The sequence below is a fragment of the Dryas octopetala genome, chromosome 9, assembly GCF_963921425.1.
Source record: "Dryas octopetala chromosome 9, drDryOcto1.1, whole genome shotgun sequence".
NCBI classification, from domain to species: Eukaryota; Viridiplantae; Streptophyta; class Magnoliopsida; order Rosales; family Rosaceae; genus Dryas; species Dryas octopetala.
Window position 1 is genome coordinate 9,036,183 of NC_141374.1, and position 25,972 is coordinate 9,062,154.

The 25,972-nt window shown below is 37.4% G+C and overlaps 3 protein-coding genes and 1 pseudogene across 4 annotated transcripts; 3 read left to right on the forward strand and 1 right to left on the reverse strand.

Moving 5' to 3' along the window:
- The first annotated feature begins 3,996 nt into the window (after nucleotides 1–3,996).
- LOC147273748 (uncharacterized) lies at nucleotides 3,997–9,736 on the forward strand. The gene is made up of 10 exons (XM_086256563.1): nucleotides 3,997–4,196; nucleotides 6,889–6,948; nucleotides 7,071–7,110; nucleotides 7,259–7,434; nucleotides 7,564–7,602; nucleotides 7,789–7,878; nucleotides 8,003–8,063; nucleotides 8,585–8,709; nucleotides 9,276–9,367; nucleotides 9,492–9,736. The coding sequence occupies exons 1-10, from the start codon at nucleotides 4,149–4,151 to the stop codon at nucleotides 9,604–9,606; spliced, it is 846 nt and encodes a 281-aa protein (XP_086112689.1). The 5' UTR covers nucleotides 3,997–4,148; the 3' UTR covers nucleotides 9,607–9,736.
- Nucleotides 9,737–10,890: 1,154 nt separating this feature from the next.
- On the reverse strand, nucleotides 10,891–11,853 carry LOC147273749 (cyclin-dependent kinase F-4 pseudogene; annotated as a pseudogene).
- A 2,068-nt stretch (nucleotides 11,854–13,921) lies between these two features.
- LOC147273750 (DWNN domain, a CCHC-type zinc finger) lies at nucleotides 13,922–22,325 on the forward strand. 2 transcript variants are annotated; one of them, XM_086256491.1, is made up of 15 exons: nucleotides 13,922–14,924; nucleotides 15,458–15,554; nucleotides 15,689–15,770; nucleotides 15,883–16,049; nucleotides 16,145–16,224; nucleotides 16,343–16,411; nucleotides 16,521–16,677; nucleotides 16,775–16,923; nucleotides 17,161–17,325; nucleotides 17,413–17,712; nucleotides 17,903–17,944; nucleotides 18,080–18,335; nucleotides 18,649–18,822; nucleotides 19,478–19,556; nucleotides 21,186–22,325. In XM_086256491.1, the coding sequence occupies exons 1-15, from the start codon at nucleotides 14,759–14,761 to the stop codon at nucleotides 22,029–22,031; spliced, it is 2,829 nt and encodes a 942-aa protein (XP_086112617.1). In that variant the 5' UTR covers nucleotides 13,922–14,758; the 3' UTR covers nucleotides 22,032–22,325. The 2 variants fall into 2 exon arrangements, with proteins under 2 accessions (XP_086112617.1, XP_086112618.1); XM_086256492.1 differs by having other exon boundaries at nucleotides 19,481–19,556.
- Nucleotides 22,326–23,224: 899 nt separating this feature from the next.
- LOC147273751 (3-isopropylmalate dehydratase small subunit 1-like) lies at nucleotides 23,225–24,389 on the forward strand. The gene has a single exon (XM_086257206.1). It carries the CDS (start codon nucleotides 23,356–23,358, stop codon nucleotides 24,121–24,123), a length of 768 nt encoding a protein of 255 aa, XP_086113332.1. The 5' UTR covers nucleotides 23,225–23,355; the 3' UTR covers nucleotides 24,124–24,389.
- The last annotated feature ends 1,583 nt before the right edge of the window (nucleotides 24,390–25,972 follow it).

The following is a 25,972-nucleotide window of genomic DNA, read 5'->3' on the forward strand; positions in this document are numbered from 1 at the left end:
CTCCAGCGCGCATTATATTCACCTTATATCACATGAAACCTACTATATAATTTGATTTCTTCAATGTTTTTTATCAATTTAGTAGATAATATGTTAAATAAACATATGGTAAAGTTTCATTCAAAATTTCCGTATTTTGATAGCAATTTCTGTCATTTACATCTAATTTCTATCGAAATTTAAAAATCTTCGAAATTTCCGTCAAAATTTTCATCGAAATTTCCTCGAAACTCGAAATTTTATTCCTTGTGTGTCACTTGATATGCACACGGCACACCATTCCATTGTATTAAAATAATAATTTTATAAAGGCAATTTAAGACTTCGATGAAAGTTGCAAATTGATGATGGTCTTTCCTCGCGCGATAATTGTCAAAGATATTTTATGATCCTTTCCTTGTCGAAGATTAGGTTTCAAGGATTTTGTTTGGTTTTCAAGGATTTGAACTTTGAATACATGGTGGGGTTTCGGTTGTTTGTTGGGAGTTTTGGGTGCTATTACTGAGATGCTTTTGTGCGTTTAATTTGGGTGATTGGGTGTTTGGGTTTAGAGGGTTTATGCAATTTCTATTATTTTGTTGCATAAATGAGGTTGTATACTTTGATTGGGAAAATTTTAACAACAGGACTTCACTTGCTCGTAGGGCTGCCCTTTGGTTTGGTTTTTACCGAAGTAAATCGAAAATGAACCGAAAATAACCGATACCAAAATTACCGAAATCGAACCGAAAACTGAAATTTACCAGAAATTACCGAACCAAAAAATACCGAAACCGAAAAATACCGAAATAAAAAAATACCGAATTTTTTGGTTTTGGTTTGGTAAGCCCCAATACCGATCCGAATTGACCGATGGGCAGCCCTACTTGCTCTTGCTCGTGTAGCTGTGCTTGGATGTCTCACAACATAAAAGAAAAATTTTTCGACTACCAAGTATATATGATATCGTTTCATAAATGAAATTAGTTAAACCAAAAAAAGAGAATTATGGATATTGCTTATATTATGCAAAACATTTTATTTTATTTATTTATTTGTTTCTCCTTATTTATTCCATGAATAACCATACAAGGAATAAGAGCATCTAGCAATGAGGAAATATGCAAATACAGAGATATTTTTGCTTGGGCATGCCTGGGGCCGGGTCGCAATATGATTCGCTTACTGGATCTATCTCCAGACATTTGTTATTGCATTTTTTGTCGTCTGGTTTGCTGCAAAACACATTATACAACACTTTTTTGCACCCGTTATCAGCCGCAACCACCACCATATTAGCTACACACAAGACAATTATGTGTTATAACTATAATTTATTTTATAAACAATTATAATAAATTCAACACAATTACCAGGACTACTATTGGAGCAATGCTATTTACACACACACACACAAAAATTCAAATTTTGTATGTCGAGTTATATGGCAACATCTTATTTTTGTATGCCTAATAAATTAAGTTTATAGTTTGGGCTGATTTCAAAGTTAATGTAATTTGTAACACACCAATTATGCTTATATAGAACTATTGCAATTTGAGGACACACATTTAATTTTTCTCCAATTTAATCGAAGAAAATAGCACGTGAAGCCTATGAGTTAGGGTATTTTAGGATTTTTAGGTAGTTCAGCTCAGTTTTTACTATTTAAAATACCTCAAATTGTGCATGATTACATGTTATTTTCATCGACCAAATTGATAATTAAGAATGTAATCAAATTTCAAGAAACTACAAAGTACAAAATTGGCACACTTAAAATTATAGGTATCTTGGTAAGATTTGACTCAACCTACAAAGTATGAAAATATAATATAACTTTTTTAGATTTAAGTCGATTGATAACTTCATTTATTTTTCGTAAATAAAACTTTGTAATAAAACTACCACATTATTTGGAGACTACAATTTGAAAAAGAAGTTTTGATGAATGCTCTAGTATTTATGAATATAATATGATGTCAACATGATTTTATACTTACTATTTGAGTTACTTCTGATCGCTTCGGTAAACATAGCTGTTTATAGATAAACCAGATGTAATAGTCAGTAAAAACTTGACAGTTTGGCCAATATTTGACATACATAAAGTTTTGCAACAAGACATGGAGAGGTTACCTGAACCAAGAAGAATAAGAATGATCAGAAAGTTGAGCATTGGTAGAACTTTGGCCATCTTAACCTTACAATGTGTATTTTGGCAGAAACAGTAAAAACAACCTTACAAATAGCTTAGGCTTGTCATCCTTGTTCATGTGGCATTGAATTTATAGAGCTAAAAGATGGTTTTAAAGAGATATAATTATTGTCCTGCCAATTATTGAGTATCTGGTAAAACGGTAAACAAATCTTGGTAATTAATGTTGCTGACAATGGGAACAGATCAAACAAACTCAATCAAATTACTTCTTTTCTTTTTCCTCATCAATGTTACGTGAGCTATCAAGAAATGTCAAACAAACACAATCAGTTACTTTTATTTTATCATTTAATGTAGAATCTAAGTTACAATAACACTAATTAAGATCATTTCATTTGTTCATCGAATAATGCAATAATATACATGTCACTATCTTATGGTGTATTTGTGCCTTTCCATCGGCCCGTGGTTGGGAGAAATTTTCTTATGTAAGATCGTCAAATGTGACTTTCTAGTATGTGACTTCCCTCTCATGAGTAATTATTTTGTATAATTGTATCACAATCACATGATGTGCCTAATTCACGTATTATAATATGAGTAAATGTTATTAGTACTATTCCTTACAAGTATAAACTCGTTGTGCAAATTGGAGTAGCCTAGTTGGAACAGTCGTAGAATTTGTCTTTCTACATATGATCCCTCTTTTCCCTAATAAAAAAAAAAAAGTATAAACGCATCGTCTACTCATATTATAACACGTAGATTGATCACACTACATGTCTGTGTTACAGTTATACATAATAATTTTTTCTCTCTTACAACATATGCGAATCTCATTATATAAAAGGAAAATTAGAGTTTAGTCATTCAAACATTTTTTATTTAGAAAAAAACCTTATGACTTTTTTTTTTTTTCCCAAATAAAGTCCTTATTTTTTATAAATAAAGCCCTTTGATCATTACATTGTCAAAGAAATATGTCATTAATTTTTTATTTTTTGAGGATGTAAGGTACGGGTTCACCTTATACCTTCCTAAGGTATAAAATAAGGTTTGTGGAGGCTTCGCTCAAAATCTCAGAGTTAAAATCTAAATATAAAGTCGACAAATCAAGGCTTGAGAAAAAATAAAAATGCACTGTCAAACGCTAAAAAATGACCGCCAAAGACTCGGCACTTGGTATGTGTGAAAAAATTGAAACTAATGAATTAATATTATGTAATATGAAATGGTTATAATATTATTTAATTTTAGTTAGAATTTTAAAAATTATAAAATTTTATTTGATAAATTATTTAATTAAAGTACCTAAATATAAGTTTCCATATATAAATAAGGATCTCATAATATGAGTTGTGAGGTAGAGGTTAGTAAGTTACACATGAGTCTATGACCATCACATTCATTCATCGTAGGTTCTGATTTACTTTTTACATTGAACGACAGAGCAAAAATAAACAGGACGAATGTCACAAAAAAAAAATCAACAACATATGAGCATAATGGCCAACACGACGTCGTTTTGTAAGCAACCAGCATTAAGAAGGAGTTGGCATATTTTGAACACGTCGAGATTTGACACTCCATCCAATCAAACTATGCCACGTCATAATAAGCAAAGCGTAGACTTCCAAGTCACCCAGACTGACGGAATTGCCACTGAAAAAATTATAAAGTCCTTCCACTTAAAGGAAAACATAACTTCAAAACAAGGTTATTTCAGTCAATTTAGAAGTATTAGGAATTTAAAAGAGTTTTGTCGTACATAAAACTATAAAAGTGGTTTAAATATTGTTTTGATAATCCGACTTATTACTGTACCCTTAAAACCCGGTAGATAAATAAAAGAAAGAAAGAAAGAAAATAAAAGACAAAAAAGCAAAATGAAAACTGTGTGTAAATGGCGTAGTGTGAGTAGGTAGTGAATCTCCAAATTGAAGGGTTTCATTCATCATTTTGTTTGATCTTCGTCAATTTCGAGCTGATCATCCTCTGCGGTTTAGCCATGGCTGCACCGTTTTTATCAACGCCTTTTCAGCCTTACGTGTACCAGGTACTCGTTCTGTCTCTCTGCAATTCCACCATATTTTCATTGTAGGTCATCTGTTTGGCTGCTGAGAAAGTTTTTAGTTTTGATCTGTTGTTTTTGCTTCAAGTCAGGGTTAGTAGCTGAGGTATTCAGGAATTGCAACGTTTACTTTGATGTTTAAGATTTTTTTAGGTAGTGTTCAATTGATAACTATTTAGATGCATCTGCTTTTAGGTTAGGCAAATTTTTGTGTTGAAGGAGGAAATTACGCGTATATGGGTTTAGTAAGAACTAAGAAACATATAAGGTGCAAATGTTGAAGTAGAAAATAAGTGGAATGCTATAGGGTGGATTGGTTATGGATATGTGTTCCGTGAATATGTTGATGTGATAAAAGTTCTCCGATCTTTGGCTGTATGGCTCACATAGATGATCCTTGAAATCTATATTTCAACTTCAAGGATCCAGATGGCGGTGGTAAGATAGGTTCATAATGGAATTATGCAAAACTGTGGTGGATAAACTACAAATGCAACGTTGAACATGTTTTGGTGCATTGGCATGCCTGCGTCTAAGAAGTCAGGTGAGGTGATAGCTACTGCATTCGCGGTATGGTTGGGCCACCATTAACCTATAAAGTCATCCTTTAGAGTTTAAACCAAGATCTTCAGCCACTCGAGTCAATGGGTTGTCATGGTGTCTCTGTTGGAGGGGGGTGGACTTTTGAGTATGAAACATGGTGAGAACTACCACTAGGGATTAGGGTGTGCTTCCGGTTTGTTTGGATACCTGATGTATGCATCCATCCTGGTGGCTGGCATTCATCTACAAAGAGGTTGTATTATCGACATGTTGCTTCACTATATGACATGTGGATGGTCCTTGACCGATACATGCTTTCCAATAAGTAGACAATGTGAATGATCGAAGAATCCTTTCAGAAATTGTTATTTCCAGAAATCAAACATAAATTAGGATCATTGAATGGGGGTGTGGACTGGGGGGAAAATTGTGCTTGTACATAGACACAAGCTGCACATGCATAGTCATGCTATGCCTGTAACTAAGATAGTGCAGTCTATGCTAGTAATTACTTGCTGCCTTGATCTATAATTGCTTTGTTTACTTGCATATTAAATAAGGTTGCTAGGATAAATTGGCTGGCATGATATCAAATTTTATTGAACCAAATTGTGTTTGAATCATGGATATCAACAACTTCAGTTTTCTATTACACAAAGCTAAACTGATTTAAGAAAAGGATATTTATATGCATGGGGACAAAAAAACAGTACATGTTTTACTTATGTAGATCTCCATCTATCAAATGCGATTGGGATAACTTGGATAATACATGAGGAATTACTAATTTTATTTTATTATATAAGAAACACTAATTGCATTTCCTAGTTTATACAATAAGTGTAGTGATTAAGTATTGATATGAAGATGCAAGCTCAGTTTCCTAACATATAAGACTTCTATATCTTGCCACATTACTTGAAAGTTATGGCCACTGGGACATTTAAGAAAAGGAACAAAAGGATTTGTTGCATTCATACAGGATAATTTGCTTATCTCATTCCTACTATTTGTGAATAACAAGTGAGATAATATTTAGTATATATATAATGAAATTGGGTTTTTCCAAATTACTTTTTAGGAATTTGATATGTGATGTAGTTGGGTTGAGGAATATCTTAAAAATTTATGTTGATACATTCTCCTGCTATCACTTTTATTCAAATTTCCACTTTTGTTTGTTTTTGAATCTTTTGAAGCCCTGATTTCTGTCTAAGAACTGCTTTACAATTGTTAACCATGTCAGTTTTTGTAAGAGATGTGAAGGATACTGTACAATTTAAGATGCATTTTCTTTTCAGTTAACGCAAATGTAAAACATGCATTATATAGTGTGATTTTGAGGAAAGAAGACTTGGAAGGAAGAAAAACCCTTGAGAACAAGGTAGCATACAGTGGAGAATATTTAACTATGGAGTACTGCTAGGGATCCCAAATGATGTGGTAGTGTTTCATAGATTCATATCTGGGTCTATTTTTGGGTTCTTTTATTTGCAACAAGTAAAACACTGACACATACACTAGCACACCATTTGGGATTCAAATTTGGGATCCCTAGCATAACTCTTAACTATGCATTATATTTCTATCACTACTACCAGTACCACCAGCATTACTACTGAGAAACAATGGTGATTGATTGTGTATATCAACTTGTACAGAAGTTTAACATCTGTTGTAAACCAAGAGATACATGTTTCATAGGAAGTACAGACTGTAGATGGAATACTCTCTAGTGATTTCTACTTTATCGTAGGTCTCCTACTTACTATTGCTGCTACTGGTAAATGGCAAATAGAGACTGATTACACTGACATAAGTAGGGGCTTCCACACATATTGGCAGAAAAATGCAGTATTTTGAGTAGAATACATCTGCAAGAAACCTAAGGTTTTTTTCCCCGTCTTTGGAGTATTTTGTTTGCTTATTTCCTTTTTTTTTTTTTTCGTAGAAGCTTCGTAATTCTGATATATGGTAAAATATTATACACTTTTAGTTTAAATGTGTCCTTGTTTATGGTCTCTGGTTTGGTCCAAGAAAAACCCATGTTCATATTAAGTTATATTGTGCAACTACTTGACAATCTATGTTGTCTGTATACATTCATGAAATCATGTTTGATAATGTACTGTAGAGTCCCCAAGATGCTGTGATACCTTTTCAAATTTTGGGCGGTGAAGCTCAACTGGTTCAGGTATATGCTATAAGCATCCAAATCTTTATCATCTATGTGTGTATCTTTGCTTCTGTATCTTCTGATTTCTTTTCTCACCAGAACCTAAAACTTCTTCTTGGATTTGGTTTTTGCGTTGTCAGATAATGTTGAAGCCAGAAGAAAAGGTTGTTGCGAAGCCTGGTAAGTTGCAAGCTTGGGCTTTTACTTTTTATAAGGTGCATTATAATTTTCACAATACAGTTGACTGATATTCTGTCTTGGTTCTGAGTTAGAGAGCATGTATTTGTTGTCGCTATTACGTGTGTACTGATTGATGAATAAATTTTAGGTTCAATGTGCTTCATGTCTGGGTCAATCCAAATGGAAAATGTTTTTGTTCCTGAAAATGTAGGCATGTGGCAGTGGCTTTTTGGCAAGACAGTCAGTAGCATAGTTTTTCACAATCGTGGTCCAGGTGATGGATTTGTTGGAATTGCTGCACCTTCTCTTGCGAGAATTCTCCCGGTTTGTGATTTTAATCATGCCAACTTTCCGTTGATGAGGCATTTTCTTGATACTTTTGCATAGCTTTTGATCCCAACCTTCGTATATAACTTATTATAGTTTTGGTTATGCATTCTTCTTTTTTGACAGATTGATTTGGCAATGTTTGGTGGAGAGATTTTATGCCAGGTATAGCTAACTTGTCCATTTGGGATTGTTCATTGTTTGAATGAGTAATTGTTTTCTGTCAATTTCTGTTCCCAGTTTGCAGTGAATTATTATGTATACTCCATGTTTTCTTCTGTTACAATCAACTTGTACTTTTCTTGTCTTCATCAACTGAATTTTTATGGGACTTTGTTATAATTTTTGTAGCCAGATGCATTCCTTTGTTCTGTCAATGATGTTAAAGTCAGTAATAATACAATTGATCAAAGGGCACGTAATGTTATTCCTGGTGCAGAGGTGAGATATTGGGAGGTCCAGAATTGCTTCTCATTTTCTATTTTGTCTCTTTAATTTGTTTCTCAAAGTACGTTCATTTTTGTTTTCTTTTGTCTATCTGACTGCCATGTTAATGTCACTATAGGGATTTCTAAGACAGAAGCTATCTGGCCAAGGGCTTGCATTTATATATGCAGGTGGATCTGGTATGCATTTCTTGACACATTTATACATCTACAAATTTCAGATTGGGCCCTCTTAAGAGTTTGGGTCTGGCCCAAATTATGCAGTTAATGCTATTTCTAGCATAATATTGAAGGCATTTTATGCTTGTTCAAGGTTTAAATTTTTCTTGGTAGTTCTGTTCTAGGTTTTACCATGTTTGCCATATCCTGTTCAGTCGTTTTCTTGGTTTTTTAATATAAATTCAAATGTGTAGTTTTCATGTATTTGCCAAATCTGATTAGTGATTACCTTTCATCTTTTTTTTTTTTTTTTTTTTTTTTTTTTCTCTTTCCCCTTTCTGTTTTAGCTCTAATCTTTTACCTTGGATCCTAAACAAAAATGTTTGTAGTTTCTTTTGTTGCATGAGAATAAAGTGATTAGATTAATTATGCCTTCTTGGAAACCCTAATTAGTTGGGATTAAGGCTTAGTTTAGTTACTGAGTAGGGAATTATCATCCTAAGACTAATCTTAGGGTCTTTATGGATTTCTCTTTTTGCTAGTTGTACAGAAAAATCTTGAGGTGGGTGAGGTACTATCTGTTGATGTGTCCTGTATAGCTGCCGTTACATCAACAGTCAATGTCCAAATCAAATACAATGGTCCTATGAGAAGAGCAGTGTTTGGCGTAAGTTGCTACCATTTCTGGAAATTTTCACTCTTTTTGCCAATGCTTCTATGTTGACAACGCAGTTGGCACTGTGTATTACATGCTCATAATCTTGCAAGTTTGTCATGTATTATCGAATCTTGAGTTGGCTGAGCCTGTTAGGGATAATACCAGAGAGTGGTCCACTCCCAGCTGTTGCTAGGCATGCAGGTTATGGTGTGAACCACCAATTCAGATTGAGATTGGACCGCCATGACCATTGCAAAGGTCCATAGCATATCGATTCAGGAAGTCCTAAGACTACAAAGATAACCAAATTAACCTGATCCTTGTATAGTTGCATTAGGTCTGGAATATTTCTGTGCTAATTTATAGACACGATGCAGAGAAAAGGTGGTTTGAATCATCAGGGTTTAGGAAATGCTGAAAAAATTATTTTCATTGCAAATGACCTTATTTTTGGGGTCCCACCCCCATTTTGAAACCCTATGCTAATGTGCTTTTAGGGTCTCCAAATTTGATTTCTTCATTATGTTTCTTTTTGTTTCCAAGCATCAATTTTTCTAACTGTTGAAAAATAACAGGGTGACAATCTAGTAACAGCTGTTCTAACTGGGCCAGGCATCGTCTTCATTCAGAGTTTGCCTTTTCATCGGTTTTCTCAGCGCATTGCTAGGTAATGTTTTCTTGCAATGAACCGAAATAGTTCCTTTTCTCCCCCATTTTCATTGATTTCATTTACTTTGGCTTTTTTTTCTAGCTTTAATAAAGTGAATGCATGTTTTGTTTGTGGTTTACAGGGCAGTTACATCTCCAAACATGAGGGAAAATCCAAAGTTCTTCGTGCAGATAGCTATTTTCTTTTTCCTGGCATATGTTGTGATTGTATCTTCATTAATCTTGACCGATGTATGATTTTTACTTCTTTTTTTCTTTTTACCCTCTCTTCCATTTACGAAGAACCAGTATCATATCCGTTATTTTCAGATGGTTGAGGCAGTTAGATTCAATTTCAATATAATCAGATCAATAGAAACAAAGGATTTTAGAATTTTTGTTTCTTGGATTTCTATTGTCTAAAGTTCTCAAAGTCCATCATAGACTTGAATAAGTGTTCCAGGCTATAATATTGGGACCACATGGACTGCATCACTGATGCCTACTTGTGCCATGAACCACTCTTTTGATAACACCTTTGTACGCACACCAATCAATGCTTGAGTACTTGGCCTGAAAATAATTTCTACAAGTCAAGAGAGAATAAAAATAATATAAGAGGTGTTGGTTAATTGTATAAAAAGTTCAAAATTACACATGTTTATTCTTTTATTTCACTGGTGAGGAACCAAGTATTGTCCTCTAGGGGAGCCACTTTCTAACTTCTGTAAGCTTTTGTAAGGGCCAGGTAAGATATTCGTAGTAGAGCCTTATACTAGTTTTTTTTTCTTTCAGAAATTTGCAAATTTACCACCCAGACTATAGTATATAGTGTGTGCATACAGTGAAGAGTGAGAGGGTTGGTGATGAAATTGAATTAGGGCTTTGATTTTTGATAAGGGAAAATATTAAGCTATATCAGAGCAATGAAAATGGTGTAGAGAGTATATCCCACATTGCAAAAAGAAGCTAGCTTTCGAAATTTTTCTACACTGCTCACTTTTTGAGATTTGTTAATTGCATTCCAAATGATTTTTTTTCTTAATTTCCTGCTCTACTATTCATGCCAATATATTATACGTTCACTCTTAGGCTGCCGCCAAAAATAAGATGAAGATCCTTTTAATTTTTCAACTTTTTCAAGAAAAAAGACCCTCCACTTGGTTTGAAGTGTTACGATGGCACACAAATATCTAGAGTGTACTCCCTAGTCAAAAATGTCAGTGAGGTTTTTTACTTTTTTTGGTCAATGCATGTCAATGAGGTTGATCGGCTGAATTGTATATGAGTACTGCTATTTCTAACGTTGTATTTAATTCATGAAGCTGAAATCTATCATTATTTATATAAATTTTACAAAAGTATTTTGTTATTTTGCGAAGCTTATAAATAGTTTTTTGATAGCAGCTTGTGAAAATTAATAGAAATCTATAAACTCCATGAAAATTATCAAAACAATCTCCACAAAAAAAATCCTTATACATTTAAATGGACTACACTAGTGCTAGCGCATTCTTTAAAAAACAGTAACAACGAAATTATATTTAAGAAAAATTAAAAAAGAATGTTAAGTACAACTGCTTTGCCATATATATGATCTAGCAGATCATCATCATCATCATCTCTCCAAGGGATATGGCAGCGCGTGAGAGAATAAAAATATGGGTGCTGAAGAGCCTCCACAGCCGTTGGCCTCTTCAGTGGATCCCAAGAGCACAGTGAAGCAATCAGATCGATGGCGCAATCAGTAGCCGAAGGAATGAGTGCAGAGAGATCAACACCCAAAAAGTGAGGGAATTGGTAGTTGATCTCCTTAGCAAGAAGGAGACCTTCATTCCAAGTCTCCCTCGTCGGAGTACCAAGAACCCTACAAATTTTGTACATCTGATCCGCCTCACTCCCACCGGGGAATAAAGGCGTCAGTGTGTACAACTCCGCCATAATAGCGCCTATTGTCCAAATATCAATCTTACGACTGTACCTGAATGAGCCAAGCATCAACTCCGGGGCTCGGTACCAGCGCGACCCCACGTACCCCGTAAAGGGCGGACCCCACTCCATGTCCCGAGCAAGACCCATGTCAGCAATCTTGACCACATTTTTAGTCACCAACAAGTTTTCGGGCTTCAGGTCGCGATGCATGTACCCACGTGCATGCATGTAGGCAAGCCCTTGAAACACTTGAAAGCACACATGTTTGACTTCAGCTTCAGACAAGTAATGACCCTTTTCCTGCCTTTCTTGCATGAGACGTAACAGGGTGTGCTCCATGTACTCGAACACGAAGAAAACGGTGTCGTATTCTTTGATGACTTCCTTGAGCTTCATCATGTTTGGGTGCTTCATTGTGCACAGTGACTTCACTTCTGGTAGAGTTAGAATCTCCTCCCATGCACAATACCTCTGCTTCAATCGCTTGATTGCAACCACTTCACAACTCTGCTTGTCAACTGCTGACCCAAATGACCCACCACCAACTTCCTTTATTAGCTTGTACCTCTCCATTTTGAGCCAACCAAATATTGCCACGTCACCAAGATATGATCTTCTACAGAGCCAAGCCTCCTGCTTTCTTTCTTACGAACCACGCGATGTGTTTGCGTTCAGTCGTTCACCGCTCCAGACTCTAGAATCGAAGGGTATTCTCGTAATTCCATGTCGATTTTCAGTCCCAATCTGTAAAAAAGTAAGATTAAATTAACAAAATATTTTTCGAATGCTTCTAAAACATTCAGATTTTATGAATAACAATTGAACCGAATCACAGTCACATTCAAAATGAATGCATCGGAGCATTGGGAAATACACGTTAGGGTAATTGAGTGACAAATATATATATATATATATATATTTTTGGATCGAACCCATATAGTAATATGCTAGCTAGGTCTTTGTCGAATATACATCAAAAATTCAAAATGACAATTCACTATTATTCATAATGGGAAGAAATTTGTATGTGAAAGATCATTTATCTACATCCCAAGAAAAAAAAAGAAGAACATTTATCTAGCTAGCTAGAACCATATATTAAAATTTAATAGTAATTAATAGAGTAATAAATACTTTCAATTAGCATAATATATTAACGTTTAATTAACATTGATGATTAATTACGATCAAAATTATTCATTAAATAATGAGCTACGTTTCAGCCAACCGAAATCTTGGACTAGATGTGGGTTAGCTTCGTTATTTGTTGTACAAAAAATCTTGGACACAAATTTTGTTGTTTAGTCAAAAAGAAAAAAGAAATACAGAAAATCTTGGACGATAAAAAAAATATATTTACAAAAGAAACATCATGAAAAAATACATAAAACTAATAAGGCATAAATTCAATTTAAACACATAATTATATAAGCTATTTCAACGGGATCCATGAATTTTAAAATATTTTAAATATATACCCGATCTAGTATCTAAATTGAAAAATGAATTTTTGTCCATTGATTCGTTAAGAGATCAGTTAAATGACAGCTTGGCTTTGCTGACCGAGATTACTTGACGACGTGACGCTATCTCAGTAAACATTTCTCGCCGAATGAGCGACACGGGCCCACAATTTAATAATAATAGAGAGAGTGAGAGTTTGTGGGCCCGTGTCAGGGGTTAGGTGAACCTGTGTCTCTCATTTCTCGCCAAATGAGCGACACAGGTCCACCTAACCCCTGACACGGGTCCACAAACTCATTATCTTTTTCTCGCTCGTTGAACACAAGTGAGAGATTTATATTCGAATTTGGGAGAAAACGTGATGTTTTTTTGAGATTAAATGGTCAGGAGAGCGTTCGACGAGCGAGAAAGAGGTGATGGGTGTGTGGGCCCGTGTCAAGTGGACATGTGTTGCTCATTTGGCGGGAAATGTATGCTGAGTTGGTGCCACGTCGCTAATTAATTCCCGTTAGTAAAAGTCAAGTTAATATTTAACTGATCTCTCAATAAATTAATGGACGGAATTTCATTTTTCAATTTACATAATAAATCAGGTGTATATTTAAAATATTTGAAAGTTCGTGAATCCCGTTGAAATAGCACATATAGTTATATGTCTAAATTAAATTTATGTCGACTAATAAACAGTCTGCATCCATAGATCATAGATGTGATTCACAGTACTCACCTTTGCCAAGAACGATCGAAGAGGTGTAAAGCAGAGCTGAGACTGAACTCGATCTGAACTCTGAGACTTGAGTGAGAGTGAAAGTGATTGACTCATCTGGACCTCGTTATTTATAGGCTTTATAGCTTTCATTCCACTCCTCCCGGCAATAGGAAAGCGTATTCTCGTAAATTCACAACAGGTTTTCTTGGGTCAAAAGATTTTATAAACGGTGAGCTTGCTAAGAAAAAGACGGTTTTAGTTTCTACTTTAGAATACTGTCTTATCGGGCCACGGTTGGGCCGGGGCCCACTAGGATTATTCGAACCGACGCGTCAATTCTCCATAGGCGGTTAGGAAACTGAGTGCAGCGCCAGCGCGTGAAATGTGCTCGTGATAGCGCGTGGACGTACCGCCACTCGTCTGTTAAGTTAACGCAAACGAAGTCGTTAACTATCTGAAAGCAGCCAAAACCCAACCCCTCATAATCGAAACCTTCTCTCTCTCTCTCTCTATCTCTCTCTCTGTCTTGCGCTTGGTCTAAACTTTCCCAAAAACCAAACCCTAGCAGCCTTGCTGCTCGCGATGATTTTCGAGCGACATACACGCCCTAGGGCTTGAACTCTATCCCCGATTTCACAAATTTCTCTGGTGTTTCTTCTGGAAGGTTTCGATTGTCTGGTTTTCGGTGTATCTGAAACTCTTCGTGTTCGTGATTTTGAAGCTATCCGTACGGGCAAACAATCGAAGATTTGCTGCAAGGATCCCATCTCAACCTGTTGTCTGTTTTCTCATCCAATCGATTCAGAAATCTAGGGTTTTCTGTTTCTCTCAGACCTTCGGAACAATCGGTGCGACACTTCGCTTCGTTGGGGGTTTCTAGCGGCAGAGGGCTTTTGCTATTTTCTCGGAGATCTGTGGAATTTCATTCGAATTGCAACGATCGGCGGAGGATTGCATCTGTGTCGCTCGGAGGCTCTAAAATTCAATCTCATGCCAGCAGCCATTCGATGATCGGATTCTGAATTGAATAGAACGGAAGAGGAATTGGTGTTGTCGAAGAAGCTTCTGAAGAGCTGCTCTGTCGTCCTGCGGTGGTTTGATATGTTCGATTCACAATAGAATAATCGAAGAAAAAAAAAAGAGATTGAATTTTTTGTACTGTTTGATTTTTTTTCTTTGGAGTTTAATATAAGGCCCTTATATTTTTTAAAAAAGGCCTTTGATTGTCGTCCTGCGGCGGCGTTTGTTTGTTCTTGTTTTGGTATTATACATATTTTCATATTTTGGAAGAACAAATAATTTACCATGGCGGTGTATTATAAATTTAAGAGTGCAAGAGATTATGATTCAATTCCTATGGACGGTCCTTTCATCTCAGTTGGTACTTTGAAAGAAAAAATATTTGAATCCAAGCACTTAGGGAGGGGTACTGATTTCGACCTTGTGGTCACCAACGCCCAGACCAATGAAGGTTGGTTCTGATTTAGTTATTCCCTTCTAACAATATTTTTTTAATTAAACAGAAATATGAGTCCTCGAGGTGATATGAGTGTGTGTGAGTTTGGTAGTAAGATTTGATTTATGGGGATTTCAAAAATAATTTTGGGGTTTCTCTGGATTTTAGAGATTGTAGCTTTCTAGATGTTTATATTGAGGTGGATGTTGCACTGCTACACTTAATTTGGGTCAGTAAATGCCACCATATGCCTTGAAATTTAAGTAAGAGTGACTTTATATGGGTGTGCTTACAATTTTTATTGAATGAACAAAATTTTCCCACCAAAATTTTTATGGTGAATTGGTTTGACCTGAGAGGGGGACAGGTTGTGTGAGATTGACATCTGGGTTTTGTTGGAATGGCTAATCTGACTGACTTTAACTTCCTAGGAATAATGGGTTCAGCCTTTGGGAGATTGCATTTTGGTAGCTTTTATCATTGTTTACATGGATTAATGTCTTTGCAGTGTTTTTATAGACTTTCTGTTCTATGTTTTGGAATTTCAGAGTATGCTGGTGCTGCAATGTTGATTCCGAAAAATACCTCAGTTTTAATTCGCCGTGTACCTGGACGTTCTGGCAATACCATCGTTACTGATTCAGAGTACTATCTCAGATCCTTTAAATTCTTGCCCAAGCAGTGCCATATGCTTTGATAGGTTTTTTGTGTTTCTTATGACCATTAGGACCGATTTTGAGGGTTAGTTGAGTTAGGCCATTTTTATTCTTTCATTGCAGGCCAAAGGTGGAAGATAAGATGGAGAATCCTGAACCAGAAAGGAGTAGCTTTCTGGCAGCTGATTCATCTGCCATGAAATATGTAAGCTTTAGTATCATGAGATCCTCTTTCATTTAAAGTTGTGGAGGTTTTCCTTTTCTTTGTGCAATCAGTCAGACATTTTAGTGATTGTGTGTTTATTTTGGCTTTACAGCCTGATGAGTCAGAGTGGGATGACCTTGGGGGTGATTTGTATGAAATTCCTGAAGTGGTGCCAGTGCCGACAACTTATTCGGTTCCGGATGTTACACCAACAAATAAAGCTGATGAAGATAGCAAGATTAAGGCTTTAATTGATACTCCAGCCTTGGACTGGCAACAGTGAGATGCTTTCAGTTTTCTTAATGTGTTGTATGATATCAAAATGGTTAGTGTTTGGTCACTAATGTTGGATGATCTTTGTGTTGTATTTGCAGTCAAGGTTCTGATGGCTTCGGTGCTGGTAGAGGTTTTGGCAGGGGTATAGGTGGAAGAATGATGGGTGGACGTGGTTTTGGTGACTCTCTCTCTCTCTCTTTCTCTCTCTCTCTCTCTCTATATATATATATCTATCTATCTATCTATCTATCTCCCTCAATTTACATTATGAAACTGATTTATGTTTCTTGATGGAGGACGAGGAGGTGGGTTGGAGAGGAAAACACCTCCACAGGGCTATATATGTCATAGGTGTAAGACACCTGGTATGTTCTTGTTACCATCTTCTCCTTTTAGCAAGAAAATGTTCTGTTTTTGTGATAAAAGATTCTATCACGAATGTGCTTATATTTGACACTTTTTATTTGTATTCAGGACATTTTATTCAGCACTGCCCTACAAACGGGGATCCAACTTATGACATCAAAAGAGTGAAGCCACCCACTGGCATTCCTAAGTCCATGCTGATGGCAACCCCAGATGGCTCATATGCATTGCCAAGTGGTGCAGTAGCTGTTTTGAGGCCAAATGAGTAAGGCTGAGCTGGTGGTCTAGGTTTCATAGTTTTTATGCTTACCCTGTCAGTTGTTGGCATGAAAAACTTACTATAATCTTTCATGGGAAAACAGGGCTGCTTTTGAGAGAGAGATTGAAGGTTTACCATCTACGCGCTCTGTTGGTGAACTACCGCCTGAGCTACACTGCCCGTTGTGCAAGGAAGTTATGAAAGATGCTGTGCTAACGAGCAAATGTTGCTTTAAGAGTTTTTGTGATAAGTGTAAGTTGTGATGTAACTTCCATTGCCTATGTCCACATTTTGAAGTGTTTTTTTTTGTTAAAGGGGAAAAATTTCAACTTTATTACTTGTAATCTTTTTGGATTGCTCTCATCTGGGTCATTTAATGAGCTCTTAAAGACATCTTTTTATTTTATTGCCTGTCCTGAATTTTTTATACCAGTGTTGTTTATCATATCAACATAGTTTGTATTTACACTAGCTCACATGTATAATCAGGTATCAGGAACTACATTATCTCAAGGTCAGTGTGTGTCTGTGGGGCTACAAATACACTTGCAGATGATCTACTGCCAAATAAGACTCTCAGGGATACAATCAATCGAATCTTGGAATCTGGTAACAGTAGTGCTGACAATGCTGGGAGTACTTTCCAAGTTCAAGGTTTGTTTTTCATTGATGTGCCTTCTATTTCTTTTTAGACCAGAATAGTCGTATACTGTTATTACAATGTTGATTTGTAATATTCAGATATGGAGTCTGCACGCTGTCCACAACCCAAGATTCCTTCCCCTACTTTATCTGCTGCATCAAAGGGAGAAGAAAAGCTATTACCCTTGAATGAAGAAACTCCAAAGATAGAGGAAACTGCAGATGAGGTAAAGCCTGTTCTTGCCCCACAGCAGATGTTAGAGAAATTGAGGACTACGAAAGTAGCTGATGTATCAGAAGCCACACATGAGTCAATGAGTGTGAAGGAGCTTGCATCACAAGGTAGTGCTCCACTGGTTGAGGAAGAAGTGCAGCAGAGGCTGGCTTCCACAGAGGCAGGTAATGTAATGGTCAGGATATATTATTGTTCTCTGGTTTTGACTTTTTTCTTGGTGCATAATGGGTTCCTTGTGTTTTCTTGCTTTATTGACCTGTTGGAGTTGGATTGGATGTGTTAAGTAAAAGATTTTTCCTTAGAAAGAAAGCTTTAGTGATTATTTAATGGTTTTTTGTTGTATGTACATTACAGGAAAGAAAAGGAAAAAGAAGAAAGTTCGAATGCCTGCAAATGGTATGCCTTTTTCTCTTAATTTGTTTTGAAAACAACTAGGTTTCTGTTTAATCTCTCTGAAATATATATAAATTGCAATTAGGCATTTCTTCCTTTTGGTTTTATTAATGTCATTCATTATTGCATTCAATGCAGACATGCAATGGAGAACCCCTCAAGATCTTGCAGCTGATAACTATATGATGCCTATGGGCCCCTCTGCTTATAATCCATACTGGAATGGCATGCAGCCTGGCATGGGCATGGAAGGATATATGGGACCATATGGTGGTCCTATGCCATATATGGGTTATGGACTAGGCCCAATGGACATGCCATTCGGCGGGGGCTTTGTTCCACAGGACTCATTTGGTGCTCAAGGTTATATGATGCCTATGGTTCCACCTCAGAGGTACACGTTACTCTCTCTCTCTCTCTCTCTCTCTCTCTCTCTCTCTCTCTCTCTGTGGATGAGTGGGATTTAATGGTGGGTTCATGTCATGAATTTTCTGCTTATTGACTAGTTGCATTTTCTTTTATGCATGCAATTTAATGTTTGTCCCTTGGAGAGTAATTTTGTGAGGACAAGGTGTGTTGGGAACCAGTTCCCTAGCAAGAGTCCTTACAACCCTGTAGGTTGTAGGTGGAGTCAATACCCTAAAAGTTTCATTTGATTGTTGCAAGTAGAAATTTAATGCTTTATGCCCTTTTTTCACTTTATACAGGGATCTCGCGGACTTTGGTATGGCTATGAATGGTATGAATGGTATGAATGGTATGACTGGCATGAATGGTGTGAATGGTATGAATGCTGGACCCCCCATCATGAGCAGAGAGGAATTTGAAGCTAGGAAAGCTGATTTAAGGAGGAAACGTGAAAATGAGAGACGGGGTCAAAGGTAAGAATGAAAATTTTTAATTAAGTTTGTGTATTTTTTAAATATTTTTGCTATTAGATGCCATTTTCCAGTGTTTTTCCACCGAAGGGTTTGGATTCCTTTGTAGTGAATCTAGTGATGAAATCTCATTGTAAATTTTGGACACCAAAAATATGTATCTTAATGGTTTGTGGTTTCAGTGACTTGATTGAAATGTGGAAATTCATTATTGGTCAGTTGATAGTTGATACTAAGAATCAATAAATTGTGATGCAGTTTGCCCATGAATGCCGTGTGTTTGTCGTTCCTGTACAAGTATTAGACTGGCTTCATTTCTTTTTTATCCTAGGAGAGAGTACATTTTTATGTTTGTTGACTGTGCTGTCTGAGAATCAAAAAGGCATGGTGGTTTTTCTTTTGTTTTGGAGGGGGGGGATGATTGATAGGATAAATCCTCAAGTATTGGGTGTTATGTGTTAGCTGTTTACTTTTTGTGTCTCGATTTCTTTTGTGTGACATGGAAATTTTTGATGTTATTGGGTTGAAATGTTTAATAGTTTTATGCTTCTGACAAATGGGCAACTTTAATTTTAATGGTGATTGGTTGCTCTTTCCCCAAGTTATAGATATCCTTTATGTTCACTTGATTGAATAATTAAATTTCTTTATATTTCAGCAGGGAGTTCCCTAAAGATCGAGAATATGGAAGGGAAGTGAGCAGTGGTGGCGATGTTCCTTCAATGAAATCAAAATCTGTACGTCTTTATTGTGCTAATTTCTCTCTCTTCTTATCATTTGTATACTGCAGCAGCAGGTACTTATGGTTTTTATCAACAATTTTTCAAGGAGACACCAAGTTGGCATTAGAACACCAATTTGGCCAGATAATGCCTTTCTCTTTTTTCTACGAAAATAGAAAGAAAGGGATTGTATTGTTGCTGCAGTTAGGATCTAATGGTCTAGGATATATTAATCCGTTATTTTATCAGTTATTATTTCTATTTCAATCTTTATTATATTTGGTTATGGGGAGATTAAGTGGAGAGACCATAATCTAGTTTTGCCTTGTTGCGATAACTAAATTGATCTGATGTGACTACATGGAAAATGGCTAAGCTTGGCAGAAAGCAAGGTCAATTTAGGGTTCTGTTACTTAATCAGCATGTTCAGGGTACCCCTACAGCCTTGTGAATCCCATTAGTTTCAACTTTTATTTGCCAGGACTCAGAATTTAACCAACATGCTTCTCCTTACCCATTCCCTCCTTTTTTCATTTTTTTGTTTTTTAAAATTTGTTGTGTTTCCATGCTTTATGTGAAGTGGAAGTAATGTCTATAAAAACTTATAAAAACAAAAAACCAGTGGTCCTAGCTAGCATGAGGGACTTTTCATGATGGCACCACCCTCCTCAGTAGGAAGCCTTAATTTTTGCTGACCCAAAAGTGCTTCAAGTCTGGGATCATGTTTAATTTTTGCACTGGCTCTGGATGTTCATAACTTTGATGATCTTGAAGTGGTGCTGGTTCAGAATTTAAATTTTGCACTATGTTTGAGGATTTTAGTAGATTTTTGGGTCCTTAGCCAATTTGAGGGTGATTTACATGTTGTTAGTGTTGCATGAATGGAAAGGGTTTTTGAAAATTATTGGTTTGCTAGTATTATAAGCGATTTAATTACTTAGTAACTTGGTCTTTGTATTCTTAAGCCAAAAAAAAAAAAAAAATCGTCTTTGTATTCATTGATGATTTGTGCATTGGTTGATTTGCATAATTGTGACCCCCCCTTTCCCTGGGTTTTGGCTGTAACTTGGAAGTTGGATGACTAATGGGATCCAGGGCTGATATGGACACTCCGTACACTACCCACCTCGTGGTGGGTGGGTCTGCCACTGTTATTGTAAAGACGTTTTTTTTGTTTTTCTTAAATGGTGTTCGCAACCTTTTTTTCTTATTCTGAAAAGAAAAAAAAAACGTACAAAATGGTCCTTAAAAAATTGGTAGTTTTGGATTGGAGAATTGCTCATTCCCTTCCCTTCAAATGAGCACTGACATACTGAATATTATCCCCCAAATCAAAAATTTGAAAATGGAAGTAAATGTTGTCTTTTACTTCCTGGAATTAATGGAAAAGAAAAACAGTTTTGTAGTAATTTCATAATATGATCGATGCCCGTAGTATTTGTACCCAAAAAAGAGAGAAAACGTGTGAGGCACTTTTACCGGAGTGAAAGAAGAAAATGGAAGGCATGAAATATAACTATATAAGTAACATGCTGGTTGGTTGCCACGTGTGACAATGAAGAAAAATATTTATGATTGGAAAAATGATTTCGCTATGTGTGCAGAAGAGTTGACTTATTTTTTTGTTTGTTGGTGGTGGTGCAGAAGTCTTGTATTGGGCGATCGCCAAGCCCCGACTACAACAACAACAACAACAACAACAACCATCATCGCCAGAGATACGAGAGGGAGAGGTCATCTCTGGAGCGGCCCTCACGCGACAGAGACCTGGAGGCACCGCCACCGCCACCGCCACGTCCTCCAAAGAGAAAGTCCGAGCAGCGCAGCAGCGGCGACAGAGACCGAGACCACCGAGAGCGCGACAGGGACTATGACCACTACGACCACCACGACCACCACGACGATGACAAGCAGCACCACCGCCAGCAACAGCCTCCTCAGCCCCAGCAGCACCGACATCGTTCGGAGTCCTCGTCCTCAAAACCCTCCACCGCCGCTGAAACATCGTCGGCCAAACCTGCCTCTTCTTCTACAGCTGCTGCTGCTGCTGCTGCTGCAGCTGCCGCGGAACGCAAGCATAAGGCGAGCGTGTTCTCCCGCATAAGCTTTCCTGAGGGGGAGGTCACCAAGAAGCGGAAGCTCTCTTCTTCTTCTTCTTCGGCGGCGGAGGCCGCTGTTGGTGTTGGTGGTGGGTCTTCGGGGCATCACAAAGAGTCGTTGGCCAATGGGTTCCACGATGACTATAAATCTTCCTCCGCTAAGCCTGCGGGTGTGAGTAGCGGGGGAGGTGGCAGAAAGACCAGTGCTGCTTCTGCTGCTGCGAGTGCTATGGACTATGAATCCAGCGATGACGATAGGCACTTCAAGAGGAAGCCCTCCAGGTACGAGCCCTCACCGCCAGCGCCGCCGCAGCCTCAGCAGGAAGAGCCCAGGCACCACCACTCTAGTAGAGGTTCCAGGGATCGGGATCGGGATCGCCGGCAGAGATAAACAAACTCTCAAGGTCAATTTCGGAAATTCGCAATGCCGGTTGCTCTTTAGCTACCTCTCTTTTGGGTCTTGGGCTTGGGCCTTGAGGTGGTTGTTGTTGCCCTGTATATGTAAGTGGGCAACTGGCCCATCGGCCCATGGCATGGAAGGACTTGCGGGGACAGATGAATGTTTTCACTTGTTGCTGTTTCCAACAGTTTCTGAAATTTCATATTTCATATTATTTTGGCATAATCTTATGATGATACTGAATTACTAATATGAATAAGAGTTTCTCTCTCTTCAAGCTCTCAATTCTCAAGGCCTTGTTTGTCTTATATCATCTCTCTCTTTTACCTTCACATTTTTTGTTCATGTGTTTTTATTTCTTCCTCTTTTTTTTCTTTTACATCATTCAAAATACTATAGGATTGGTTGGTGCATGCTCGCTGACTCACTAGACTATAAACATCTTGACTTTATGTATATTCATGTATTTTTTTTTTACCTTTACTTGACTTGAACACAACATAAGGTCTATTCTCCCCGGACGAATCTTGCATTTTGAGTGTCCAAACAGGGGTCAAAATGTAGGATTTTTACTGGCCAAAAAACTTTAAAAGGGGTTGCGTGTGTTTATCTTTAACAAAATGCATGACGGGAGGTCTGATATTGTAAAAAATTATAAATTAAAGTAATAAATTGACTCAACTTTAAATTTAAATAGTGAAGTAAAAACGTGTCCAAATCTAAATGGGTAAAATGTAGAAAAGCCCTAGTGGAGACAAGCATGTGCAGCGGGTCATCAATCTTATTTCAATTGTTACATAGACTTATTAGAAAAGAAATCAGAAAAGAAAAGTCTTATTAGAAGAAATCAAGAAAAGAAATGTCTTATTAGAAGAAATCAAGAAAGAATCTTCGACTAACAATTTATTGTGATTTAGCTTTTAAAGCTTTCAGCCAATTTATGGTGATTTTATATAAAATATGTAGCAAGTGGCACATCCAATTTGTTACATTTCTCTAAGATCCGGATTCATTCAATAATATATGTTATTTGAGCCAATTTTTTATAGTGTGGGTTTGGGTTGGAACTTGGAACTTGGAACTTGGAACTGGAATTTATATATATTTTTATTTTATTAGAAAAAATGAAAATAAAATTCCACATTCAATAGAGTTGGCTGTAGTGTAGTGTATTATACTATTATTGCATCAAGTTACTTGGTGGCTGCTGTTGACATTTAAAGCCACAGAGATGAGTCAAAGAGCCTGAAACCCAGAAAGTAGAAACCCTCTGCCTCTTGGCCTCTGCTTTGAGAACAACTGCAAACTCCAATCCATGGCCACCACACTGTCTCTCTCTCCAAACCCTACCTTCACCACCTCCCACAAACTCTGCTCCAACTCTCTCTCTTCCCTTACTACCCCTCAATTTCTCAAATTCCCAACCATATCCCCCACCCCCCAAAAACCCTTAACAGCCTATCACCCCCAATCGCCAAAAACCCCACGCGTCTCCTTCACTCCACGCGCAGCCGCAGCCGCCGAACCTTCCACTACATTCCATGGCCTCTGCTACGTCGTCGGCGACAACATCGACACCGACCAGATCATCCCCGCCGAGTACCTAACCTTGGTCCCCTCGAACCCAGCTGAGTACGAGAAGCTCGGGTCCTACGCGCTCTGTGGCCTCCCGGCCTCCTTCACCACGCGCTTCGTGGAACCCAATGAGACCAAGTCCAAGTTTTCTATCATCATCGGCGGCGCCAACTTTGGGTGTGGGTCGTCTCGCGAGCACGCGCCGGTGGCGCTAGGCGCGGCGGGGGTGTCGGCGGTGGTGGCCGAGTCTTACGCGCGCATTTTCTTCAGGAACTCGGTGGCGACCGGAGAGGTTTACCCGCTGGAATCGGAGACGAGGCTGTGCGACGAGTGCAAGACGGGTGATGTGGTGAGCATTGAGCTGAGCGAGAGCCGTCTGATCAATCACACGACTGGGAAAGAGTATGTGTTGAAGCCGATTGGGGATGCTGGACCGGTTATTAGGGCTGGTGGGATTTTTGCTTATGCCAGAGAGACTGGGATGATCCCATCTTTGTCGTCTGCTTAGATTTTCGGATATTGGGTAATTCCAGCTTTGCCCTTTTGATTTCGTAATCTGCTATGAAGAATTCATTGTGGTAGAATGTGTTTCTGTTTTGGGTTTTATGGGAACACAATAGTGATCCTTATTTAGAACTCTTTCTTGTTTGTTTAGATGCTTTTGCTGCTTTATGATTTGAATGTTTTTGCTTCTGTTTGAATTGAGATGATCGATATGGTTGTTTGAAGTTCAATAAAAACACCCCTGTAATCTGTATGGGTGGTTTCATTTCATATGTATGTGACTTTGGTTCTTTAGTTTCCTCTTTGCTATCCAAATGCAATGGTCAGTTTCATTTCATTAAGATGAAGATGGTGTTTTTTAAGAGTATTACCTTACATTTAAGAGTATTACCTTACAACTCACCACCCATTGCCATCCACTACGAATTGGTTTTGGGTTGAATGCTCTAATTCTACATGTTTAGGCCTACACCTACGATGTTGTGGATTGAAACAGTTTAGGTTTGATGATTTGGAGGCTTTTTTATTGTTGTGATCATAAGTAGTTTGAATCATGAGATGAGAGAAAAACCAGCTTTAGGAGGACATTTTGGATGGTTGGTAAATCTAAATGTTGTTGCCATTCATTTTGTGCTGGAAAAATTTGCTTGATGACATAATGACAACAAAACCTTCTTGTATTGTTTTCATTCCTTGGTATTTATTTGTATATGTTTGATGCTGGAGACACTTTTGCCATTGTAGAGTCCCCCGGTGCCTATATCGTTTCTCTGCTGCCACCTGCGATTTTAAGCCGTGGTGTTGGTTGGCAGGGAGTGGGGATTCTTTTCCCTGGTACACTGGGCATTGGGAATGAATCATCAGTATCTTTTGAAAATGCCTGTGTGTGTTAGTCCTTGAGGTTAGTGCAAGTAGAGAGAGAGGGTGGGGCAATGAGTGAAGAGCAGGACATCTTAAGGGTTTGATCCCTTCCAAGTTCCAATGAGTTAAGACACGGGTTGGTAGCCGAAGAGTTGTCCAGTACTCCAGATTTCAGCCATCTTCAGGATCTCATTTTCGATACTTGGTAAATTTGGAGCTGTCTGTCTTTGCCTCAATTCCAGCACCATCATTGCTTGCAGCATTGTCTTCCTTTTTCTTTGTTTATGTTGGTTCAGCAGGTCTTAGCTTGCCTCAATTTGAAATCTCAACAGTTTTAGGACGAAATTTATTTTGGGCTTCTAGTGAGGCTGAGTCTAATGCTCCTGCAGTATCTGATTGTGTGTATTATACTGAAAATGATTTTTTTTTTCCGCCTTTTTTTTTATTAACTCCATGGAAGGACACAATAGCATTATCAATGAAAATCTTTGCTTCATACCAAAATAAGAAAAAAACACAATTAACCTTATTCCATAATATAGAGATAAAATTTGGGTAAATTACATTTTCATCCATGTGCTTTAAAAATGGTCAATTCGGTTCCAATGTTTTATAGTTCTTACACTGTTATGGGGGATGACTGGATGAGAGATAATTATTTGAGATTTCTTCCAATAAAGTGGAGAGAAATATCAATAGCTAGTTAGTACTTATTTGTTGGTGTCATGCTTGAGAATTAAGGGGATCAATTGGCCAAAAAAAATTAAAAATTTAAGGGGATCACCTTCGTACAAAAATTCAGTCTATTTATCAACCTGCTTCTTAATATTCCTTTGACTTGGGGTTAGATTCTTTCGCGGTATTGACGAGAAACCAACCATCCTAACACTTCAAACCAATTGGAGGATCTTTCTTGAAAAAAATATCTTTGGAGACAACCTAAATAGTGAATGCACAATATATTGGCATGATTAGTTTAGTTGGAATTTAAG